This window comes from Prionailurus viverrinus, chromosome A2 (assembly GCF_022837055.1).
Source record: "Prionailurus viverrinus isolate Anna chromosome A2, UM_Priviv_1.0, whole genome shotgun sequence".
NCBI lineage: Eukaryota > Metazoa > Chordata > Mammalia > Carnivora > Felidae > Prionailurus > Prionailurus viverrinus.
The window spans coordinates 122,648,585-122,671,746 of record NC_062562.1 but is presented as its reverse complement, the minus strand read 5'-3'; the positions used below and the strand labels follow the sequence as shown (position 1 = coordinate 122,671,746).

General features: G+C 51.3%; 1 protein-coding gene across 2 annotated transcripts in view; it reads right to left on the bottom strand.

Moving 5' to 3' along the window:
- The window catches only part of MINDY4 (MINDY lysine 48 deubiquitinase 4), a 110,734-nt gene that overhangs the window by 39,049 nt on the left and 48,523 nt on the right, over nt 1-23,162 (bottom strand). For both annotated transcript variants that reach the window (XM_047849776.1, XM_047849775.1), the window contains exons 6-11: nt 20,775-20,833; nt 15,668-15,774; nt 12,831-12,947; nt 11,518-11,606; nt 2,273-2,374; nt 389-452 (exon numbers count right to left, since the gene is read on the bottom strand). In XM_047849776.1, coding sequence (XP_047705732.1) covers nt 389-452; nt 2,273-2,374; nt 11,518-11,606; nt 12,831-12,947; nt 15,668-15,774; nt 20,775-20,833 — 538 coding nt within the window. The remainder of the gene's footprint in view (nt 1-388; nt 453-2,272; nt 2,375-11,517; nt 11,607-12,830; nt 12,948-15,667; nt 15,775-20,774; nt 20,834-23,162) is intronic.

Below are 23,162 nucleotides of genomic sequence, written 5' to 3'. Positions count from 1 at the left end.
CTCTGTCCCGCACAAGCTCTTCCCCACCCTCGAACCCCCCTCCCTCTCCATACCACCCCACTGCCCTCTCGCAACAACCCCAGAGAGGATGCTGAAGAGACACAGAGGGACAGAGAGGGCTGCGGTCCGGCCAGAAGACGTTACGTATGGCCTGCTCTTCTCTGTGACAGGGCGCCTGTTGGCCTCTTGGCCATAAAGCCAGTCCTGGCAAAAGCCCACCCCCGAACTCCTACCTCTGCCCCCACCCCAATCCCAAGTGGAGGATCTGCCAGCCTGGGCTGCAGGGAGGGCTGGCCCATCCCCAGCTGAGGGAGGATTTACTTATATGAAAGGAGACCGTCCCCACACAAAGCCAAAGGTTGCGTGATAATTTTCCAGAAAGCCGTACTGTTTCTAAGACTCCATCTGCTTTGTATTTCCCTGTTGGACTGAAATGCTGTGTTCCTGAAGCCCTAAAAAGGAAAGGGAGATGCATGAGTCCTCTGCATGGGGAGAAGACATGCCCTTGAGCCAGGGTGAAACCACATGTGCCATTAAATGAGGACAAATAAAAAGGTGGCTCCAGAGGAAAGAACGGGACCAAGGGTTTCTCGTTTCTCCCCCACTTTGTACTCACCCACTAGGCTGGGTCCAAAGAACTCCACTAGTGGGGGTGGGAAAAGGAATGGAAAAAAGACGGCAGGAGGAGAGCTCAGGGTAACCAAACCCAAGTCCTGGCAGGAGGAAGCCTGCCTCTCACCCACAACTGACAAATAGATTTCCAGACTGAGGAATGCTGACTTGTCCTTCATTTTCAGGGCTGGGAGGAATTTCAGCCTCTGGCCTGAGGCTTCCCACCCTAACCCCACGTCCGTTTACACAACACCCTGCGTGTGCAGCCCAGGAAGGCGTGCACTAAAAGTGGGGTTTGGGGCCCACTGGGTCATTAGCCTGCTGCCTGGGCTGGGACCAGCCACTGCCCCTCTCTGGGCTCCTGTTTTCTAATCCATAAAACAGGGAGAAATTGAATTTTTGTCCCATCTGCTTTCAGCACTGCCATGCAGATCCTAAGGGCCAGGGCTAATCCGTTAACTGGGACACGAGTACCAAGGACAAGCACTCGACAGGAACAACAATAATACCCAACACTGAGATGGTACTTAGTATGTGCCAGACATTGTCCTAAGTACTTCACATTTATTATGCACTATGTATTCATGTGGGTAAATGATTAAACTGGTAATATAGTCACTTATTACATATAACTTATTTAATTCTCACAGTCACTCTACCAAATAATCATTCCTGTCATCCCCATTTGCCAGATGAGTAAACAGATGAAGTGCAGAGAGGTTGAGTCAATTGTCCAAAGCCACACAGCCAATAAGCAACAGGAGTTAGCTTCTGGAGCCCCTTCTCTTCAATTTTTTTTCTTTTTTTTTTCTTTTTTTTTTTTTTTTTGAGAGAGAGAGAGAGAGCGAGCATGAGAGGGAGAGGGGTAGAAAGAGAGAGGGAGACACAGAGTCTGAAGCAGGCTCCAAGCTCCGAGCTATCAGCAGGGCTTGAACTCACGAACCACAAGATCTAGACTTGAGCCAAAGCCCACCGCTTAACCAACTGAGCCACCCAGGCGCCCGGGAGTCCTCTCTCTTTAGCAGTGTGCTCTACGGACCCTTCTATCCCACCAGAGTGTAATCTTTGGCCCCCAAAGGCATCCTTTTTACTAAAGCTTAGCCACAGGCCTGGGATGGAGTGATGCTCCCACTGTGAAGGGCCAGACTGAAGAGCAGCCCATGTGGACTACACGGATGGCGTCCTCCACCTGCGGGAGGATGGAGGCAGTGGGGTAAGTCTCTTCCTCAGTGGAACAGCGGTCCAGGTGACAAAGTGGACAGGAGCATGCTTTGGGACTAGGAGAGCGGTATGAATCAGAGGGTGACTGGTTACCGAGAGGCTGTTTGCCAAGGACACGGGGTCAGAAATACAGAGGGGAGCAGGCTGCCTAGGCCAGAGGGTTGTGTCCCCCAAAGCTCCCCAGGGAGGAAGGCGAGACAGATGCGACCCCTGGCAGAGAGGAGAATGGAGCTGCATGGAGACCCCTCCAGACCTCTCCCAAGCGTGGGGCTGCCTCTCTGGGCTCACACTGGCATGGGGCACATGATAGGCACCCAGGAGGACGCACAGACAGCCTGTTGGAAAGACAATTTCCCCAAGGACAGGAAAGCACACAGCCAGCTTGTCTGCAGCCGTGCCCCACGTGAGTGGTAGTGACAAGGCCCTGAGAAGCGCTTACAGTGTGACCACGGCTCTCTGATGGCCCCCGGCCCGCCACACAATGTCCGCGATGGCCAGGGCGAGGCAGTGGGTCCTGTGGGCATTGGAAGGCTGCAGCGGCCTGAGGAGGAAAAAGAGAACGTGTTTATGCCGGTAGGGACACAAGCCAGGGACTGCGTAGCCCTGTAGCAGATAGCCGATTCCTTCCTCTGCCACACAGAGGGCCCCAGAGCTCAGGGACTCCCGGCAGGGCCTCCTCAGAGGAGGGCCAAGGGAAGAGCCCTGGGGGAGGGGCCCCGGGTGGGGCTGGAGGAGGAGCAGGCTGAGGAAACAGCCCAGGGAGCAAAGGGGACCCTGGAGGCTTGGCAGGGCCCGAGGTGTGTGCAAGCCAGTGCGGTGCATTCTGACAGAGCCCAGGAGGCTGAGCTGAAGGCATTCTGGAACTACCGCCACCCCGAGGAAAGGTAGCCATCCCTGGCAAAGGTCTGGTACTGACCTGACCCAGCCTCGACCAGTCCCAATATCCAGGCCCCTGGAGACAATGGTTTGTGCAAGCAGGTGCCCTTCACTCCCACGAGCCACAGGAAAGGAGGTCATGGGTACAGAGGGGAGAGCAGCCTGCCTTGCTGGTTAGCTATAGGGCATGGGATGTGGGAGAGGAAGGATTCGGGGTAATCTCTGGGGCTTTCGCGGGTGCACAATGGTGCTGTTCACTGAAATGAGGAATACAGGCAGAGAGGAGAACTGGGGGAGCAGCTGGAGGTGCCCATGGGACCCCCAGGTGAAGCTATCTGACCCATCTAAAGCCCAGGACAGCAGCTGGCACTGAGTATAAGTTTATGAACCACCAGCATGTGAGGAGTCCTCAGCACTTTGAGTGGCTAAGATTCCCCAAAGAGATGATGGGGAAGGGCAGAGGTGGTGGCCAAGGATGAAACGCCACCAGAACTCTGGCGTACCAGGGAGGCAGAGGAAGGCAGAAAGTGGCAAGGCAGTAGGGGCTGGGCTGGGAGACGGTGTTGTTACATAGTTTTAGAAGCAAATGGGCTTTGAGCAGAACAGGCAGCCAGCAATGTCAAAAATGGCAGAGAGACGTCTTACGATAAAAGGGGTAACAGAGAAACCCTGTTGTGTGACACGAGCAAGAGAGAAGAACAGGCAACAGCCTGATACAGACACGTCCTTCAGTTTCACCTTCCCAGGGCTCCTGAGAGCTGTACTTCTTGCCCACCCGTGGAGTCCATGGATTTCTTCTAAACTCTTAGAAAAATTACATTCTTACAAAAGCAGCCTGTTAGGCTCTTCCTAACAAAGGTGCCTTGATGAAGACCCTGCTGGGGCTCAAAGGAAGACACAGGGCGGAGTGGGGGTGGTTTTCTATGTTTTCAGTAGCCAACTAACATCTGAGCTCCGTGCTGAGCTGCAGAGGTGGGGGGGAGGAGGAAGAAACTGGAGAAATGGGAACGAGGAGACCTGGACACAGGTCACCATGGTGGGGAGCACGTGGTCAGTCCCCAGTGCCTGAGACACAGAACCAGTTGTCTGCATCCAGGCTGTCAAACGACTAAAATGGGAGGTGACGTGACATAGCCCTCCCTCAGTTTCCCCTTCCATAAACTGGAGATGACAAGAGGACCTCGTTCATAGCATTGGGAGCTTTAAGCAAGACGATGTAAGGTCCATAGCCCAGCACCTGGCACGTGGTCAATATTCAATAACCAATACCTATTACTGTTGTCTTTATGGAAACATCAAGTCCCCACTTTGGCCATGATGACAGGAAGGTGAACTCCTGACATCTGGTGTGAAAGTAACAAGCCACCCTCAACCCACTTGAAAAATGAAATGGCAGACTGCCTGGTACTTCTGCAGCCTCTGGAGACCCGCCAAGCTCCTCGAGGAAATGGTTACCACGCCATCACCAAGCCAGGCAGCCCGAGCTGTGCGGGGAGCACTGGCCCGGGTCACCATCAGCTATGAAAACAAAGGTGAGGAAATGTTGTTCTGGGTTTCCGGAGAGGTGATGCCAAGGACTAAGGGGGGGCCAGGAAGGCAGGGCTTGTCAGACAAAGGAGAAAGGATTGGACATTTATCTCTTTGGATTCAGAATCTATGAAAGTGGGCTTCGTCATCCCCATGGATCCTGTTTCCTGCCCTGCCCCCACCCGGGTGACCGTCATGTCCTGTCAATCACACCTCCTGAGTACCCTTGCCAATCCCCTTCCTGCCCCCGTCCAGGACCGGGATGCCCTGCTCCCCAGCGGGGTTGTTACAGCTAGTGCCCGACCAGCATTCCGCCCCATCTCACCCTTGTGGGTGAGAAACTGTTCCCACATCACAGGTGCGACGAGGGTACTCCCCGGTTAGAACCCTTGCCGTGGGTACGAGTTGTGCAAAATCGTCTCTGCACTGTAGACTCTGCCTAGAACATCTATGCGGGAAAACCTGCAGACAGGGAACTACGAGGCCACCTTTCAACATTCACTGTGTTCTACACGAACTTGCTGAAGCAAGTCATGTGCTTGACTGAAAGCTTCTCAGTGTAGCCACAAATGAGATTCAACAGTCGACACATATTGAGTGCTTATCACATGCCAAGCGCTGTTAGAAACACTTCACGTGTATTATTCCATTAGTCATTAAAGCCACCCTGTAACGGCAGTAGCATCCTTGCCCCTTTCAAATGCGAAAACTGAGGCACAGCAACTAAATGATTCATCCAAGTGAACCACACAGTCCGTAAAGTTGGAAAAATCAAAACAGCATTGAGGGAGGAAGGAGAACTTGGGGAAGTGGAACCAACTGTCTGGAGCTCTTGCCTTAGGAATCAGCATCCCTCTGCCTTCGAGCTCAGCTCTTCAGCACCAGACAACACTGGCTCTTCCTTCGGTCCAGCCCGCGTCTTCCTGATCTCTCTCACAGACTGATTACAGCCCCTCGGAACCTCTGCATTTCTACACAAAAATCCTCATTCTTTTCACTGGCTTCCTTCTGGAAACGCTTCTAGTCTCTGCATCCTTCCCTGAGTCTTCTCTAGCTTGCTCTCTTGAGACACGTCTTTCTAGAGAACAAAGTGGAAGAGTGCAGTGGTCGGGCCCAGGTTTGGTTCCAGGTTTGGTTCACAGGCCTCGGGGAAGCCCCTCGCCCTCGCTGACCTTCGCCTTCCCGCACAGAGGCAGACCCTGAGCCAGATGCCCCCAAGCATCATTCCAGCATTGCCATCTCTGCCGTTTAACCAGCCACAGGGTAGACGGGGCCGTCCGTGCCGAGGACGAGAGGAAGGAGGCGCTGTGGTGAGTTGCCCCGACTCCAGCTTCACCCGGTTAACTCCCGGCTTTCACCTGCAAAACCTCAATGGCAGGGGTGGTCCTGTGTTGTCTTCATCAGTCAGACACACGTTCATCAAACTCCTACCATGAATCTAGCATCCAGCCAGGCTCCTCAAGCAAGAACAGTTTCTTTAAGCACCTACTTCCTCACAGAAGTACAGACTGAAGATACGTGTCTATGGATGGTGGAGGGCATAGGGGAGTAATACATCCTACACAGTTGCTTACACTACTTAAGTCCTTCAGATTAAAGAGATGTTTTGATCCTGATTATCTCGAGATAGCCTACAGCATCTACAGACAATCCAGAGGAACGCCTGGGAACGACTGCAGGCTTTCTGCTCCCTCTCAGGGTCAAATACTGCTGCAGGGGAGGGGAAGAAGGCTGGTCTGGGGACCATCTGACCTGGGGTCCAGGCCTGGCTCTGCTCCTAGTGTCCAGCCAGACAGGCCCTGGGCAAGTGCCCCTCCTTCTCTGGGCCTTGAATTTCACAATTCCAAAGGGGAGGAGGCGTGGGGCCGTCAATCTTGTCTGTGGCTCTCTCTAGGCCTGCAGGGGAGTGGGGCTCATGGTCTTCCCACGGCCAGCCACAGACACAGCCCTCCTCAAGTGGAAAAACACGGAGTCCTGTCACCGGGCGCTGTCCTTCCCGATTGAGGAGAGGCCAGCTGCAGGCCTGATGGAATAGGTCCTAATGAAGCCAGACAGTCCTGCAGAAAAAAACACCATCCCTGCCAAGAGGCCTTTATTTCAGCATGACTTCCCTGGAGGGCGCAGTCACATCCTCCACGCTGCTTTCACAGAACCATTACCCCCATCAGCTGTGAGTGTGGGCGGAGGGTGCGAGGAGGGCCCAGAGTGGGGCAGCTGCAGACACCGCCTCGCCTCGCTGTGGCGAGCCAGGCCACTGTGCTGCTCCTGAAGAGAACAGAGCAGGTCGCCTGCGTTGTTTTTGTTTTTTTTTTCAGTTGGGTCATTTCTGAAATCCCGGAATTTCAGAGTCAAAAGGAAGTATTGAAGCCTCAAACCCAACTCAGCACACACGGCCCATGCAGCAACACCAGTGACCCAACCCATCCATATTAAAATTGTATGAATACATCAATGAGACTGGAGGAGCCGGGGACTAAGGTTGCTGCAGGGATGGGACTAAGGTTGCTGTAGGGACTTCACCCATTGCTCACATGAGGCAGTGGGTCCCCTAGGTGTTTCCATATTACTCTTTGTACTCTTCTGTACTGAGTTCTTCCAAATTAGGGGAAAAGGGGAGGGTCTTCCCAGAAGCCCTTTGTAAAACACAGAGCCGCACCTTGGTCACCGAGAATCTGTCTGGGAGTCCAGCATTCAAGTGTTTCAAACTCATGACATCAGCCTCCTGGTGCCAGCCACTCCTGACCTCTCTGGCTCTCCCACTGCTCAGCGTCTCTTTTGGGGCACAGCAGCATGGAATGGCAGACAGGGCTCGGCCACAGATGCCAGGGTGACCCTGGGACAGCATCTTCCCTCTCTGAGCCTCAGTTTCCCCATATGGTCCCACCTTCTTGCACAGCCTTTGATGATTTACAAAGGACTTCATTTGTGTTTCCTTGTTGAGTCAAAGTCAGGCAAGACAGAGATTCACCAATGAGAAGGTGAGGCCCTGCAGTCCAGGTCTCTGGACCCAGCCTAGCATGCCCCACCCTGGAAGGGGCTAAGGAGCACAGAGCCAGGCACCCCTTCCCGCCTCAGCATGGGCACCTACAGGATGCACCGAGACCCAGGCAGCAAGGACAACTCTGGGTGGCCTCTGACCTGCAGGGCCTCACCATCACAAAGCAGCAACCCCAACTCTGCTCTCACTTCTCTCCTCTGCTGCCGGCCCTGGGCACCAGCCCCTTGCTCCTCGGGCCTTTGCTTGACCCAAGTCCTAGCTTGAACCAGAAGAACGCTCCCCTTCCACCCCCAATCACCTTCCAGGCCCTGAGGCGGTCTCTCACCTCAAAACCCCATAGCAGGGGAAGGGGGAGAAGAAAGCACAGGATTGTGTGTGTGTGTGTGTGTGTGTGTGTGTGTGTAGACATCTGGTGCCCCTCGCCAATAGCCTAACACCACTGGACCTCCCCCATCTTGTCCCCCTCTGAACTACTTCTGCCTGAGCCCCTGAAAGAGCTCTGATGGATGGACACAGAAAGCCAGCCCACTGCACTCCACCTGTGTGGAGATCAGCCCTAGTTGCAGTGCCCGGGGAAGCAGGGATTGGGAGTGGGAAGGGGAGGGACTTACCAGGAGCACCCATAGCTGGGAGGCTCCACAGAAAACTGAGGTCACTCTTCTGCAGCATGAATCCTTCCATGCTTCTTAGAGGAGGGGGCCCTGGCCAGCAGGCCGAGCTCTATGGATACTCAACACAGGCCTCTTCTGGTCCAACCAGGCAGACAGAGTGGGGCTCCTTCCCACCTGGAACCCCCCCCCACACACACACACACCCCAGCCACTCCTCCTTTCCCCTTCTCCCTCTGCCTACCCACCGCTGCCCCCAGGACCCAGCTCAGGCCCACCAGCCTGGCTGCCAAGGGCCTTCAATCTAGGCTGGCCCCAACTCCTCTTGCAGGGTCCCAGCCGACAGGGAGCCCATGGAAGCCAAGGCCGCACTCCCTCCCCTGCCTCCCAGCAAGGCCTTGGTGGAACTCTCCATCTAGTCGGTGCTTAAACAGAGGTCTGTCAGTATAAACTTGGGCCTGAGTCCACGTTTGGCTGGTGTCTGACTGGCAGATGGCGGGACATGGAAGAGAACCTCACTTACACAGCTGGCCCAGTTTTCTTTCCACCCAGAGCCCAACTTGCACCCACAACCAGGTTGGCTTTTTGCTTTCCAAGCCCTGGATGCACTCCCTGGTGTGGAGAGCAAAGTGTTCCCTGGAGAATGCACCTGTGGATCCAGAGGCTCGCATACTCCCTTAGTGATGGGTGGGGTGGGTGACAAGGAACGAAGCCTGCCTTGTGCCCTGGGCAGGAACAGCCCTGCCTGGAACCAACTTAAACACCCCATCCTGACCACTGGGAAGCAATCCCCAATGTCCCCCAAGTACAAACTCCAAGTTCAAAAGCAGCTCTGAATGAGAAGGGGGCCAAAATGAGTTATGAGACATCTCCCATGAGGGCCAAGGCCAACACTTAGCCCAAGCGGATGGTAAGCCTCCAAGGCCCCTCTGGCAGCATGTCCCTGACCACCATCCCCGGTCTCACCCTGCCCCTCCGAACTCTGCCCCGGCCACCCCAGGCAACTCTTGGCTCCTGGCCCTTCTCTCCCTGCCCTCAGGCCTCTGCACATGTTGTTCTCCTTACCGGAACACCATTCCCCTCCCCTCCCTGTTAGTCTGGATAACTCATGCATTTGTCCATGTGTTCATTCAACAAAAATTCTGAGGGCCTCTTCTGTGGACTAGGCCCTGGGCTGGATGCCAGAGACAGGCTGTGAACCAGGCAGCCCAGGAAGGCCCCTGTTCTCATGGGGTTTGTGTTCCCAGGGGCTGGGGGATTGGGGGGAGCAGACAATGGACAGGTAATGATGTCCATGAACAAGGGTGCCATTTGGTGGGGAGGCCTTGGAGCAGGCCTGGGTTTATCTCAACCAGGGAGGTCTGGGAAGGCCTCCCTGAAGTCATGGCCTCTGTGTGGTGAGGAGCCCAGAACCAAGTACGAGGGGTTTGCTGGGAAGGGGGAAACTGAGGGAGAATAAGCATGTGCGAGGATGTGTGTCAAGCCAACTGGGAGTCCTGATTACCTCCAGACCTCGGTGAGACTCAAACGTCACTCCTCCAACAAGCCTGCCCCACCCTCTTCATGTCTGGGTGAACCCCAAGCTTCCTGCACATCCCCTGTAGGCCTCCTATCTGCCTGGCTCTCATGGTCAGTCATAGGTGCCATGAAGGCAAGGCCACAGCTGTCCTGTTGAGCCGTGTATTCCCTCCAAGCACCTGCCAAGTCCTCCCTGCATGCTTCTTCTGAATGCAAGGAAGGAAGGTAGGCAGGTGGGGACATGTACACTCAGGGACAGTCCCCACACCCTTTGAGGGCAGCTCCCTCATTTAGCAAATTCCACTTAGTCAGGAACATTCCAGAACATCAAGCACTGTGCTGCCTCTCTGGGAGAGTCGGCAGCAGGGTCTCTGTCCACACTGTGGGCAGCGCTTTGCTGGCTGGCCTTCCAGAGCACGCAATGGGGAATGGCCGTGCACAGACAGGAGCAGCTATGTGTGGACTGGTCGGGGTATGGAGAATAAGGTGAGATCCTGCTGTGGAAATGTTATATCACTCTGCTTCTGGTTACAGTTCTGCTATGCTGAGAATTAGCATCTTTTTTTAAAAAAAATTTTTTTTCAACATTTATTTATTTTTGGGACAGAGAGAGACAGAGCATGAACGGGGGAGGGGCAGAGAGAGAGGGAGACACAGAATTGGAAGCAGGCTCCAGGCCCTGAGCCATCAGCCCAGAGCCCGACGCGGGGCTCGAACTCACGGACCGCGAGATCGTGACCTGGCTGAAGTCGGACGCTTAACCGACTGCGCCACCCAGGCGCCCCGAGAATCAGCATCTTTTAGCTTAAGATAAAACACCTTGATGATTACTTGGTAATCAGACAAATTATATTACTGGACACATTCTAAAATGCCAAGCATGCAAAGCTGCCTTCCCTTGGACCCTGTCTAAGGCAAAATCCTCTAAGCTGGTAAAAGATGTTTCATTTGTCCTGAGCTTGGTAGGATGTCTGGGGAGCCAGCGTATCTCCCAGGAAGCTGAACATGGGTGAATGGGGAATGAGTTGCTGTCTTTATAACACCTAAGCTTTAAAAAAAAAAAAAAAAAAGACACTGAAATACATACATCAAAGAACAAGCCCCTTTAATTAAAATTCAGGAACTGGCAAAACTAAGTTGTGATTTTAGAATTTGTTTAATCTCAACTTTTGGGAAGAGAATGGGGGAATCTACTAGGCAGGACTCTTCTGGGGTGCTGGAAGTAATTTTCTTTTGTGATCTGCATGAGAGGTTCATGAGTGTGGGATTTTGCAATAATTCATTGAGCAGAACACGTCTGAGCCGTGCACGTTTTTGACATGTGCACTTTCCTGCATGCATGTTATATTTCAACTAAAAGAAGAAAGAGACGCACCAGTTCTGTAGGTCTGAGGGGAACTCAGAACAAGCTAGTAACTGGGCACACAGAGAGATAAAAGTAAGACCGCGGTCTCCTCGAATCGGCCATCTAGCCCCAGCCCTGGCCAGCACCTTGCCAATCCCTCCATCTTAGCACTGACCACGCTATAGAATGAGGGTTTTCTATCCATCCATCCCTCATAGAGCATTCTGGAGCATAGAGAGTGCATCTATTCCTGTCTGTATCACTTGTGCCTGCACAGAGATGTTCCAGAAAAGTCTGTTGAGTGAGAGAGAAAATGAGAATGAGGGGGGGTCCATGTGCAAACACTTAAAGCGTGAGGTGGAAAACAAACGGCCAGAGGGAGTGGAAGCAATGTGCCGCGGGGCTGGCTGGAATGTGTGGTAATGGCTGTTGGCAGAGGTGAGGTAACATGGGGTAACATGAGGTAACTGAGACCTGGGCTCAGTCAAGGGGTCAGGGGGTCGATGTGGGTGTGGATGGGAGCTGGGCAGCTACCGCACTCAACTGCTGAGGAGGGGGTGGCCTTAGTTTCGATGCCATTCCAGCAGCTGCTTCCCACATGGAATGGGACTTAACGACCCTCCCTTCTTTTAGAGGCAAGTGCATACAGGTCATTTCAACTGGTCAGCACTGGACCTGCTAGCCGGTCGCCATTTCCCTTTTCAGAAGACGGGAAATATCAGGGAACACACATGCTTCCTTGCTTGTTTTTTCTGGACACTGAGGAGAGGCCTTGGGAAAAGAAGATATTGCTATTATGAGCACTGACTTACCGAACGCAGTCAGCTTTGCTATCTCCTTCAAACAGGAGTTTTTGTAGGACACAGCCTTGGACAGCTGCCAGAACCCCACAGGGACCCCCCTGCAAAGAAGGACACACATTAGTACCAGTGAGGACTGACCAGGGCAAACCTGGCTGTTCCTCCAGAACCAGCCTGCTCCCACCAGTTCCTGCCCCTCCAACACGGGCCTTTGATGTGCTGAGTACTTCTGCAAAGCACTGAGCCTAGTCACAGCGAGGGGGTGACAAAGGCCACGGTGCCCAGCACTGGAAGAAGAGCAAGTCTGCAATGTCTCATGGGAAGAAAACAGGCCTTCACTACCAGTCAGGTGTAAAACCAGGTTCATCACCATAGGTTCCCAGTCATCCAGAGAAATGCTTCCATGTCCACAGGCTGAGGGTGTCAACAGCTTACTCAGCTTCGAGGCCCATCCTAAAGGCCTCCCCCTCCAGGAAGTCTCCCCTGATCACCTCAGTACCCCCTGCAGCAGCCTCTGCTTATGTGAGCAATCTTTTGCCCAGGTGTGGCCTGCCTCAGCACCCATTATGTGTGTCTCTATTGTCCCCCCACCCCACGTTAGAGGAAGAAGGCTCCCTGAGGGGTTCATTCCTATAGGCATCAACAAGTACAAGGAATATCAGACTAGCAGATGTGGGTGCCCTTGAGCTGGGGGTGCAAAATGAGCTGAGCTTGGCCACACTAGGGACAAAGGCTAATGGTCTTGGGGTTCTTCCTCGGGCAGTGTGGGGCAGGGGAGCTTCCTGGGATTTGAGAAATGGAACCTCGTTGGGCTGCTGGATTTAGAGTATCTTCTAGCCCTTAAAGTGTGTAACTTGGTAAATGTGTACACACCATGTCCAAATCCTGCTCCCGTCTGCCTACACTTCCCTGTCTTGAAAACACCTCCTCCTCACACACTTCTTCTCGAAGCTTCTCCTTTATTCAGGCTGCTTCCTGCCTCAAGTGTCCTCTCTCCAGCCCTGCTTGCAAAACCATTTACCAATACTCTGCCTGTGGACCCACTCTGATGCCCCCAACAAACACAGAGCCTCCTTCTGCTCCTCTCAGAGAAGGTTCTGGACACTGAGGAGAAGTCTTCATAGAGTAAGGGTCACACTCCCCAGCTCTTGCTCTGCCAACCACACATGAAATTCCAGCACGGGGTGACAACCTGGCAAACACAGGGCTAGTCGGCACTGAAGAGCTCAGAAAATGCTCGCAGGACTTACCAAACTGGGGGACATCCTGCCCCTGTCTGTGATGGGCCCACAGAAATGTCCCTGGGAAACTTAAAAGCAACCTGCCTTGTTCTGCACGATGCCGTATTTTAACGAGGCTTTGTCATTAAAGGAAAAACTCTGAAGTTTCCATTCCTCATTGAAACAGCAAAAGCTGGAACCAAACAGAAGGGCCTTTATGTCCTGTCAAAAGAAGAGAGAGTTTCGTCAGTTGTCTTAAAAGTAAACAATAACACACTGCGCGGTCTACGGATTCCCACAGGAGCTGGTCTTGCATTCTAGCAGGGCATCCCGTTTTCCAGCAGGGTTATTTATTTTCTTTTTCTTTTGCAAACTCATTATTATCTGAGAAAAGAGAAAAGTCGATCCTGAGGGCCTCATCTCTGCAACGTCCATAAACCAAACCAGCCTGTGCTGACCTGGGCCCAAGTCTTGGTAGGTTCTTTAGGGGAAACTGAAACAGAAACTTTTAGTTCTAGAAGGGATCTTGGAGGTTCTTGGCTGTACACGGTAACCACCTGTGGAATGTTTAACCATCCTGATGCTCAGGCCACATGCCAGGCCAACTAAATCAGAACGCTTGGGTGTCAGACTCCAGTATCTATGATTTTAAATGCTCTCCAGACAATTCCAATGTGCAGCTACATTTGAGAACTGGTGCTGACAGACAGGCTTAGCAAACTACGTCCCACAGGCCAAACTTGGCCCCACACATGTTCTGAGGATAAAGTTTTATTGAAGTACAGTAACACCCATTGGCTTACATACGTTGGCATTTGCTTCTATGCTGGCTTTTACGTTACGATGGCAGAGTTGAGTGGTTGTAACAGAGAGCCAAAAATAAACGATCTGGCCCTTTTTGGAAACAGTTTGCCAGCCCCTGCTCTAATACTCTTACTACAGGGAAGAATCTCCTCTACAACTTCACCCACAAGTGGTCCCCCATGAACTCAGCTTGAAACCCAACAACCCAGGGAGGGGTTCCCACCCCCTCCCAAGGCAGCCCCTCCATTTTTCCACAGCTCTGTCTTCCCCAAACTTCTAGATGACACTGATCTCACAGTTCATCTCCCATAAACCAAAGCCCCACCCTCCAGAGCCCCAGAAAGTGCCAACCCCTCCACCTGACCAGCCCTGGAAGGCAGAGCCTCTCCCTGGATACCCCCTCCTTATGCCAGCTCCCTCCTCTCTCTCCACCATGGTTTTACACCCAAGGTCTCTGAAGGGCCATCTCATGGGTTCTGTTGCCACCTCTCCAGGTCAGATCTTTCTTATAGATTCAGATTATTTCCTTCTAGAATCGGTTCTCTTTTGCTTTTCATTAAGAAAATCTCAGCGACAGGGGCGCCTGGGTGGCGCAGTCGGTTAAGCGTCCGACTTCAGCCAGGTCACGATCTCGCAGTCCGTGGGTTCGAGCCCCGCGTCGGGCTCTGGGCTGATGGCTCAGAGCCTGGAGCCTGTTTCCGATTCTGTGTCTCCCTCTCTCTCTGCCCCTCCCCCGTTCATGCTCTGTCTCTCTCTGTCCCAAAAATAAATAAACGTTGAAAAAAAAAATTTTTTTTTAAAAAAAAGAAAATCTCAGCGACAGAAGCATTTGTCAACATGTCAGCCCATCAACATGGGCTGGCGGCACACAGGAGAGAAGCCTGGGCGAATTCATCTATCAGGGTTTGCTTTTCCTTCTTGTGCCAACAACAATCATCCGTGTATTTGAACTGAGTTTTTTGAGAGCCTAGAAACTATAGGCTGACTGAAGCCCATGTCTGTTCTCTTAATCACAGAATGACAGCCCCCAGCTAGGCACAGCATGGTCACCAGGTCACAGAGTTAACAGCCTGGAAACCTGGGTGCTATGGATGCCATGTGCCCTGAGCCCTCCTTTTCTCTGGGTGGGCCTTAGTTTTTCCAGCTGCTTTTGGAGATGCTACTGCTGGGTGGTCTGAAGTTAGGGGCCTCTAGGGCCCTTCCCAAAATAGGAGTGTTGTGTTCACAGCAAATAATCACAGCCTCGTGGCTACAGATAGCCAGAGCACTTTTCCCAGGCTTGGGGCCATGTAAAAGTGTCCGACCCCCCAACACACACACCCATGCCCTCCATGGTTTGAAAGAAGGAAAGAAAAGGGAAGAGAGGAAGGGGAAGGGGAAAAAAAATCTCTAGAAAAATCTTTGACTTTTTTATCTGTGTGCTGAGTAAATAGGGGGGTCAGCTGTGTCCCCAGACATTTTAGCTTTTCCTCCTGGATCCTGGCTGAAAAGCCAGTGGGATAGTGTAAGAGCAGCATTCCATCCCACAGGAACCACTGGCCAAGGGGAGGGGTAAGGCCATCTGGCAGCTGAGATGGTGAGGAATCCAGGGCATCCCTGCAGAGGAGGCCGATAAGGCCAGGAACCTGCCCCTTAAGTCCTCTCAAGTCCCTCCAGGAGGCCACTGGTGTGAACCCAGTGGTGCTGAGGAATTGTTAAAACCCTCCTGTCCTTCCCTCACTGCAAGCCCAGCCTAAGCCCAGCATGGGGGACGAGCGCTAAAACAGAGCCGCTCTAATGAGGACAATTCTCCCAGTGCCGTCACAACTCTGGAGTGGCCCACTGCAGATGTGCAGAAGCGGCTCCGGGCCAAAAGAAGCACGAGACCCTGGAATGTCTGAGTGGGAGGAGGCTGTACCCACACTTCTTCCTGGAGAAGACCACACCCCCATTTTCCTGACTCTCAGTTCAGGTTCTTCTATACCACGCCCGAATTTCCACTTGAACAACGACTGAGACATAAGATGGTTGGGGTCAGGGGGATCATAACCACCTCACCCACACCAGTTCACATCAAAACAGCTTCAATTCACACCACACCAATTCACACCAATTCAAATCAAGACGTATGAACGCGCACTTTCAAGTTGACAACGCACCTTGGCCACTGAGAGGTCGATTGGCTTTGACACTATCTGCAGCTTGAGCATGGATGGGACTGGAGACAGGATGACTTCTTCCCTTACCAATTCATCCTCCACATCCTCTGAAAGAAAACCGGGGCACGTGAGCTCCTTGTTATGACCCACGGGGAACAGAATAAGAAATAACACCAAGGGCATGGATGAGTTTGAAGGAAGGGAGGGCTTCCCCACCCTCCACCTGCCTCTCCCCCTTGGGGCTCCCAGGCCTTCACAAGAAGGAGAAAAGACAGAGTAAGGGCCCTGGTTCCTTGTCGCAGTCCCATGCTGGTCCATGGCACAAGGATGCCGGCGGGCACAAGGTGGTTACCGGTCCACTAGAAAGCTCTGCCTGTGGACATGCAGTGAGACAGGAGCCTGGGGCCGAAGCCACGGAGTCAGGCCCAGAAGAGCCTCACTCAGACACATTTCTTACAAAAGATAGGCATGGCACGCAAACCTGTGCCTGAGGACAAACATGAAGAGGGCAGAATTAGGGGGAAAAAACACCACTGTTCCTGATAAAATAACAACAGATTATCACTGTCGCAGCTTTCACTTACCAGCCACTTGTGTTTTAACGCCTAGGTCCCATAACAGCCCAGGACAAGGTAATTATTGTCACCCTTACTTGCAGATGCAAAACTGAGGCCTAAAGAAGTGAAATGACTGGCCTGACATCACACAAAAGGAAAAGCGACAGAAACACGATAAAACCCAGGCCAGCTCCTGATCGTTCTGTCTTCCTGCCAACCAGACCTCCCTGGACCTCCAGCTGGAAGGGCCACTAAGTCACCTGCCACTCACAGTCGTCTTACAGCTGAGGTGACGGAGGCCCAGAGAGGGTCCCAGCATGGGTCTCCCAGCCGGGCCTCCCTCTCAAGATTGTACCCACAGCCGTAGCATTTACCAGAACACTCAGAGGAAGGACCCAAGTGTAAACAATCCAAGGTAATTATGCTGGCAAAACAGAGCAGACCAGTCTCCAGAGAGCCTGTTGAACCATCCCCGCCTCCCATTTTCCTGAGACTAAATGATTATTTAAAAAGTACACCACACGACATAGAAATCAACATCATCTCCTATAATTCTGTATATCTAGGACTATAGAAATGTCATTGTCCCTGCCCCACTTCTTCTGGAGAGGCTATCCAAAGGCCAACACCCCCAGGACACATGTTTTATATCCCATTCTACAGGCTCCTTTTCTTCCCTTGGGGAGGAACAGGCACAGCAGCACAAGACCAGCTCCCAGAGTCCTAGTCCACTGAAAAGGAGACCCTCCCACCTTTAGGCTGAAAACAAAAATTAAAAATAAGCCTGGAATTTAAATGAGAATCTGAATTTAAATGCAAACTCTTCTTAGTTAGGGTCTCTGAAAAAGCCACCCTGCGACCATGGTCTTATAAAAGCACCCTGAAATAATGACTAGATGTTCACTTAGCAACATGCATGGGTCTTAAAAACAGGGTGCTGGGTAGAGAAGGCAAGAACACAAATAAGATATATATATATATATATATATATATATATATATATACACACACACACACACACACATACACATATATATATATACACACACATATATATAACACAATATGATTTACATCCATTACAAATATATGCACACAAACACTATGCATTTTGCAAGAATATGCAAGAAAACAGATACCAACTAAATACACGAGAATGACTGCTTGAGGAGAGGAGGATCATGGGAGGGTGGGGGTGGGGCTAAAAAATGAAGGAAAGGCAGGAGAGAGAGAAGGAGAGAAAGCGAGGGAGGGAAGGAAAGAAGGATGAAGGGAGGAAAGGGAGAGAGGCCAAGGGGAAGGCTCTGCAAAGATCAATACTGAGAATGTTCCCTGAAGGAATAGAGATGTGTGATTAATTCAACCCTGGGCAGCTGAGGCCCAAAACAGAGTAGGGGAGAGTAACCTGAGTGATTCCACCAGGCCCTGAAGGGCTCCTTGCAATCACTCAGGCCAGATTGTTTCCTGGAGGCATAGAAGGGGCAGTATTTAAGCCTATTTGGAGGCTTCTGTTTAGTCTGAGGTTGTCCGGAAGGGAGCCCGGGCCGAAACGTGCCTGCTCGGGGCTCCATGAAGTAAATCTGAGGATGAAGGTTGGGGGCCCAGATTGGGTGGAGCCCCTAAAAGGAGGCAGCCTCCCTTGGCTTCTGCCAGGAGGAAGTTGGCCCCTGTGCAGGGATTTGGTTCAGGACCACATAGCAGGCCTCAGGCCCAGATGTGGTGGGACCGCCATGCAAAGGAAAAACAAAGCAGTCCAGAATGACATGTTGGCCAAGCAGACAAAACCATCTGCAAATGCCGGTGGTTTAAGAATGCTATTTTTAAGGCCCTGGTATAAGTGTCTGGTTGAAAGAAGGAAGGGAGCTTGCTTCCCATACCACTTTATCTACCCTTTGGAGGAAAATGTATATATGTGGTAATATATAATAAAGGTCCATATACCTCTTTTTCCAGGTACCCTAATCACTATTTCCCGCTGACTACAGATATCTTCTCCTGGAAGTGCCCCACCACCCCAGACTCCAGAATCTCAGCACGGCACCCCTCCAGGCTTCGGTTTTGATAACACACTCCATCTCCCCAGTCCTCCTCCAGGGACTCAGGCTGAGACCTTAGCCCTCTCTCCCACATCATGATGATCTAACCTCCCGATCATTCTGCCTCCAGGATGTCTCATACCTCACCCCCGCCTTTTTCCCCTCCGCTGTTACAGGAATATGTCATTCTTTTTCTATCTGTTCATTAAGCACTTCACTGAGCATCCATGAGGTGCCAGGAATTATGTGGGAGAGTGGAGGTCCAGGATGAGTAAAGCATAACCCCTGCCTTCAAGGAGCACACTGCCTGGGGGCGGCGAGAAGCCCAAACAAATAATGGAACATGAGTTCCACTTAAAATAGGGACAGTGCGAGGGTTTTAAGAGCAGAAGAGAAGAGGTAAATAGCTCTTCCTTAAAGGGTCAGAGAAGCTTTCCATAAGAGCTAAATATTTGAGCAGGGTCTTGAAATACCCAGAGGATTTCACCAGAGAGAACAGGGGCCCAATCACATCTTTTCTCGACTATTCCAAGAACCCCCTCCCTGGTCTTCCAATATCCAGGCTCTTACTCCTAAAATCTATCCTCCACACATATCCAGAGATAGCCCCAAAGCCACAGCCCTGCACACATTACTGCCCCCACACAGAATTTTCAAGTGCTCTTTACTGGCTAATGATTTATGGTCAAGCTCATTAGCACAGCACTCAAATCATCCCCACTCTTCCACAACTTTGTTCCCAGCCTCATCTCCCCCTGACCCTACAACTTCCCCTCCAGGCCACTCACCTCAAGCCAATCACTCCCTCACCCTGCAGGCCTTGCATGTAAGGTCTGTTGCACATCTCTACTTGGCGAGACCTTGCTCAACCTTCAAAGCCCCGTCTAAATACCACCTCATTATGCAAACCTCTGGAACCCACCACAGAACTCAGCTTATACGTGTCTAGAAGCAGTGATGAACTGCTGATCATCTGCTTTATATGCTGCTGTCAGAGGACACCTCTCTTCCTTTGTCCCACCCAACCTGGCCCTCCAAGAAAGCAAGCCCGCTTTTTATTCACCTCAATCTGCTCAGCCTCATCTATGCCCTGACATATAACTGCTAACAAGTCTGTAGAACTGCAGCAAAGGAAAATGAATCAGGGTGGAGAAGAAAATGCCATTCCTCTAACTAAATTTTGTTCCTTTCTCCTCTTCACCCCAAAACTTCTGTCCCTTTCCCTTGGTGACTGCGTTCCATGATCTCTTACCTTCTATTTCTTTCCCCTTTTCTAAATCATTAGCTGAGCCACTAGCAAAGAGGGGTCTGCCTCCCTCTGGAAAACACACACACACACACTTCAAACAACTGAGTTCTGAGAGAATTGCTAAAAGCCTTCCTTCCAGTAGAAGCCCTTTGGGTTCTGAAGGCCAGGAAGTGCTTCGTTTTATGTCCAAACAGGAGTGGCTTTCACTGGAAAATCTTCAAGTGCAGTGCTTTACAGAAACGCTTCAGATGCCAGCATTTGCTGGCTCTGGACCTCATTCTGCATCGCCGTGGGCAGAACTGCCCCTTCCCGGGCTGGCCAAGTGATCCCCACCAGCCATTTCTGATGATTAAAACTCGAAGGAATTGTTACCTCTGACGCAAGCTGAGCAGAATAAATAAACCCCTGCCTCATCATTCCGAGAGGCCCCTGCCTTTCAACTTCATCAAAGCGAACTGTCAGACTGCACGTCACACACAAGTAACTTCTAAAGAGAGCGCTGCTTTCTTCCTTCGCTTTAAAAGGAGTGCTTAAAAGGAGAGGAAAGAGGAAAAGTCACTGAACGGCTGTCGTCTGCCAAGATGGCCAAACAGGTAAATCGCTGGCTTTCGGAAGAAGAGCAAATGTCAACAGCACTCAAGCCTCATCCTTTCGTGCCTGGTCACTGGTTCGCCATCGTCCATTCTACTGCTGCTTTGCCAAGCCCTGCAAACACATCGGTCTTTGGGGAGTGGAGAATTACACAAAGGCGAACAAAAGATTACTTCCAAACTAAAGAGTGGGTGGACACGTTCTCTACCTTGATCTGAGAGAGCAGTTACATGGGTGTACACATACGTGCAAATGCACTTAAGATGTATGTACTATGCACTTCACTGTATTTTATGCCTCAATAATACATCGATAAAAGTTTTTAAAGGATGGTCTCCCCCAGGCAAAGCTGTCGTCTAGAGACCTTTGTAGGTTCTGAATAGTCCTAAAAGAACCTCCAAATGCAAAAAAGGCTCCTCTGCATCCCACCCACCCCCCAGCCCCGTGTGAGTCCAGAAATGCCCAGACTTCTTATAAGGATTTCTCCAGGACAGAAAGAAAGCAGAAGAAGACAGCAACCCAAAAGAGAGAAGCCCGCTCTACTCACTGGGCCAGTCTCTCCTTCCTGAGATCAGGTGGGAGGAAAGGAGTCCCCACCCACTGCCTCCCAGACGGAGCAAATGAAGACCACTGGACCCTGATGGGCACAGCATACAGGTATCAGCTGCACTTACCAAGCTGCAAAACGCTCAGCTCCCCATCAGCCTTGCTGGACACTGGCAATCGATTTTTCCTAGAAAAAAAAGAAAATGTCAATGTACCAGAGGAAAATATAAACAGCAGAGAAGAATGCAGGGAGCACTGGCTGGGGGTTCAGGAGATGGGTTCTCTCTAGCCCTGGCCCTGCCCCTCATATGTGCCTTGCCTCAGTCACTCTCCCTTCTCTGAGCCACAGGTTCCATATTGGATGGGACCAAATTGCCTCCAAAAGTGCCTTTCAATTCTGTGTTCTCACACACACACACCAGCCAATACAGGATGATAAACCCTGTAGTTTGACACTTGCCAAGAACCAAAATGCAAGCATATCTTGCTGATGTCATTATGATACTGCTAGAAAACACACACACACACACACACACACACACACACACGCGCGCGCGCGCGCACACACACATAAGTTCTTGTAATCACTGCCCAGATTTTTTTCATCTCATTCTATTTTCTTTTTTGTTTATTTCCTTTCTCCCAGCTTTTTTGTAAAGCTATCAGCTACCATTTACAAGAAACCTCTAAAGTGCACCAAAAACCTATTCTGTGATTCTGATTTGTAAGTTCAGGTATGTCCATGTGGAGCTTTCTAAAAATGGCCCACCTGTATTTTAGCTCTCTTTAGATATTTTTTCCCCTCCAGCATGCATCGATTTGTACTAAAGTAAACTCTTTTCTTTTAAAGAATGTATTAAAAATAACAATATTACATCACTCTCTGAAAACCCATTCACTACGTTAAAATGACAGCTCTTTTGAACGTGGAATTGAAATATATTTTCCTCCAACATCCTTGCAGGGTAAGATATGATTGAAGTAACAATCGTAATCTCGCCATGGTTCGTTCTATTGAATTGGCTTCCTCCTGAAGATGTATTGAAGGGGTGTGAGTGGAAGACCATGGAGGACTCACGGTACCAAATCTGTGAGCACGTACTGCTTTGGACTCTGGGTTTCTTTTTCTGGCTCCAGAACACAGAGCTCCTTCCCCCACCCTCCCAGGCAGCCCTAATCCTCCCCCACTGGCTCAAGCCTATTTTCCTCAATTCAAAATGGCAAAATTCCTGTGTCCCTACACGACCAGGATTCTGCGAGCATTCTCCTGGGGACTGGTAAAAGAACAAGCTGGAAAGAGCATTTAAGGCCTGAAGGGGCAGTAGAAGGAGGTGACGGAGGAAGCAGTGCAGATGCTGTGTCAGAGCCCCTCTTCCCCAGCCTGCAGCAATGAGAAACAGCATGCTCATCAGAAGCTTCTGGAAGCGTACCTCTCACACGGCAACTGGCTATGCCACTGAAGGCTGAGGACCGGAGTCCCACTTTTATCTGTCCCTTCTATCACTCTTCCCTCCGGGGACTAAGGCAGAATGCCTCCCCCCTGCACCTCACTATCCGTTTCTGCAAAGTGAGGACTGAGGCATGGTACTAAATGGCCTCTAACACCTGCCTTGAATCATTTCAAGCGGGGAACAGCAGGCACAAAGCCATCTCTGGACTACCCCGGAGGAAGTAACATCTCCCTTGTACCCATCTCTGTTCTCTGCCTCTTCATCTGTCACCCGGATCATTGGAATGGCCTCCTCACGGGTTTCCTGACCCCCAGTGTGATGCCCCACCCCAGACCATCTTCACATGGGTGTCAAAGGCATCTTTCTAGAAAGCAAACCTGACCGTGCCACAGCCTGGCTGAAGTTCTTCCAGGGTTCCCCATCGTCACCACCAACAACAATAATATTTATAAAAATGACAGCAATCATAGCAACAAACACTCTCGGACTCCTTTGACTGTTCTAGGCACTGTGCTGAGTGCTATGCAAGCAACAAAAGCCATCTGCTCCTCAGGACGGCCTTATGAAGTAGCCGTTGTGCTGAGCCTCAGAGAAGTCCGGTAATTTTCCCAGTTACACAGCAAGCAAGTGGCAGCACAGGAATTTGAACCCAGGCAATGACCCCAAAGACAAAGGCAGCAACCACCACACATATTGCTTCCTTAAAAAATAAAATCCAGGATGGAGTGCCTGGCTGGCTTAGTCAGCGGAGCCCGCGACCCTTGATCTCGGGGTCGTGAGCTTGAGCTCCACGCTGCGGGTAGAGGTTACTTAAAAATAAAAATAAATAGGGGCGCCTGGGTGGCTCAGTCGGTTAAGCGTCCGACTTCAGCTCAGGTCACGATCTCGCAGTCCGTGAGTTCGAACCCCGTGTCAGGCTCTGGGCTGATGGCTCAGAGCCTGGAGCCTGCTGCCGATTCTGTGTCTCCCTCTCTCTCTGCCCCTCCCCCGTTCATGCTCTGTCTCTCTCTGTCCCAAAAATAAATAAACGTTAAAAAAAAATTTTTTTTTTAATAAATAAATAAA